The sequence below is a fragment of the Condylura cristata genome, unplaced genomic scaffold (assembly GCF_000260355.1).
Source record: "Condylura cristata isolate star-nosed mole 26May11 unplaced genomic scaffold, ConCri1.0 scaffold00015, whole genome shotgun sequence".
Classification (NCBI taxonomy): Eukaryota; Metazoa; Chordata; class Mammalia; order Eulipotyphla; family Talpidae; genus Condylura; species Condylura cristata.
Window position 1 is genome coordinate 26,456 of NW_004567116.1, and position 1,926 is coordinate 28,381.

General features: G+C 51.7%; 1 protein-coding gene across 1 annotated transcript; it reads right to left on the bottom strand.

Moving 5' to 3' along the window:
• Window positions 1-907: 907 nt before the first annotated feature.
• On the bottom strand, window positions 908-1,900 carry LOC101623880 (chromosome unknown open reading frame, human C8orf33). The gene is made up of 3 exons (XM_012725097.1): window positions 1,804-1,900; window positions 1,577-1,723; window positions 908-1,313 (listed from the first exon to the last, which is right to left on the bottom strand). Exons 1-3 carry the CDS (start codon window positions 1,898-1,900, stop codon window positions 1,174-1,176), a joined length of 384 nt encoding a protein of 127 aa, XP_012580551.1. The 3' UTR covers window positions 908-1,173.
• Window positions 1,901-1,926: the final 26 nt, after the last annotated feature.

The following is a 1,926-nucleotide window of genomic DNA, read 5'->3' on the forward strand; positions in this document are numbered from 1 at the left end:
ACAGCCACAACAGGCCGGTTATGCTAAGCTTGGACGCTAACCCTGAACCCTAGATCTAGACTTGACCCCGGTCTAACCTTCAACACAGATGCTTCGACTCTGTAATCTCGTACCTTCTAACCCAACTGACTTCTGCCCCTGACCCTTAATCTCCATCCGAAACCTCAACACCAACCCTTAACCCTAACCAGGACCTCAGATCACAGTCACTGTTGGATCCGAGCTCATACAGCCAAATTCTCATTAGTTTACCTTGATGTCAAGTTGCAACGGATGATTGGCTTTTGATTTACGATTAGATAACCAACTACATGATGACTATTTGTGACACTTTTATTTTCCCGAGTGTCTCAAACATTATTCTTACAAAATTTCTCTTTGTAAAATACAAATACTACTGTATTTTCATAGATGAAGACGAAGGACTTAAGATTTCCTCCACATAATCAGCAGCAAGAATACTTTAAAAATACCTCCACACAGAACATCTAGCTTAAAAGTGCTGCATCTAATACAGCACCCTACTCTTCAACTAGAGGGACCTTCCAAGGGAAGAGGACTAGAACTTCATGTGGAAAAGGTAGTTTGTCCAACAGCCTCCATGGGGTCAATTATTTGCCATCCCAGAAGAGAGATTACGTCACTGGGTTCACTGAGATTATAAGCAATTTAATGTTGGAAACATTTTGGGGCCTCCCTGGTGAACCAAGGGGTGAAAGTGCAGCACTATGAAGGGATCCATAGCCAATAAAACAAGAGTTCAATCTCTGGCCAGGGAGTGACCCCCAGGGCGCAGCAGACCTCTCCTGTCTCCCCGCTACCCCCCACAGCAGTGTATTTCAGTGGAGCCACCTGCTCTGCTCCCCGTTCTGTCTCTGGGGAATCCTCACCCTTAACACCTCTTGCCTACACCCCAGCTCTTGTGTGTAGAAATAAGATCTTTAAAAAAAAAAAAAAAAGGAAGTGTTTTTTCCTAGGCCTCAAAAGAGCTGCCATAAAAACAATTGTGCTCTCTCACTTCACACGCTTACATCACCTGGTCATGTACTTTGTCCTCATTAGTTACACACTGTCGAACCAGACAAAGACCAAGCCCGCAGCACTCCCAGAAAGGCCTACAAGCAAGACAAACCACAGCACCCAGAAACAGGGCTGTTCCAGGGTGGGGAGAGGTTAGAAGAAGTTGAACCTAAACTCTCCATCTGGAGTGTCCAGGGGGGCCCTGGTTCCCCCTCCCAGGCGAACCCTGCAGACTCTTCTGCTCTTCTTTCTTGTGGCCTCATCTACAGGCTGCACTCGGGCTGAGTGGGCTGCTGGGGGGAGATAAGTGACAGTCAGGAATGAGCTTAACAACGCTACACAGCTCTAGCAACTTGGCAGTCACTAAAAATTCTAAGGTAGGGATTACCATTGCCCTCTATTTAGAACCACAGAAAAGGGTACCCGTGGGGTGACCCCTGCCTTCAAGGCCAAGCTTCCCTGAGCCCACCCTGCCTGCCAGCCCCACTGACCCGAGCTTCCACACTGACTGCAGAGGCCCCTTCCCGGGCCCCTCAGGCCACCCCCAGCTACTCACCAGCCCTGAGAGCCCGCAGGGCCTCCTGCCGCTCGGCTTCCATTCGAGCCCTGTAGTCCCCAAACAAGGATCGCATCAGCTGCCTCTTCCGGGGAAGGGGCGTTTTCCCGCTGCACAGGGTCCGGATGGCCCCGAGGGCCTGCTCTTCTGCGGGTACAAACTGGTCACCTAGTGCCTCCTCCACCCGCACCTCCTGTCCTGCGGCCTCCAAAGCGCCGCCCACTCACTCTGTTTGGGGCTGGGTCTCTGCATCTTGAGGCCCAGCTCCAGCTGCTCCACGCACCAGGTGAGCTCCCGGGCCAGCTGCTCCGCCTGCGGTGACATCGGGGAGAGCAGATGTGAGCCCCGCG

Coding starts and splice junctions, on each gene's coding strand:
- LOC101623880 (XM_012725097.1), bottom strand. CDS start 1,900: ATGTCACCGCAGGCGGAGCAGCTGGCCCGGGAGCTCACCTGGTGCGTG. Junction 1,724..1,803: donor GAGACCCAGCCCCAAACAGA/GTGAGTGGGCGG, acceptor TTGTACCCGCAG/AAGAGCAGGCCCTCGGGGCC. Junction 1,314..1,576: donor CCTGCGGGCTCTCAGGGCTG/GTGAGTAGCTGG, acceptor ATCTCCCCCCAG/CAGCCCACTCAGCCCGAGTG.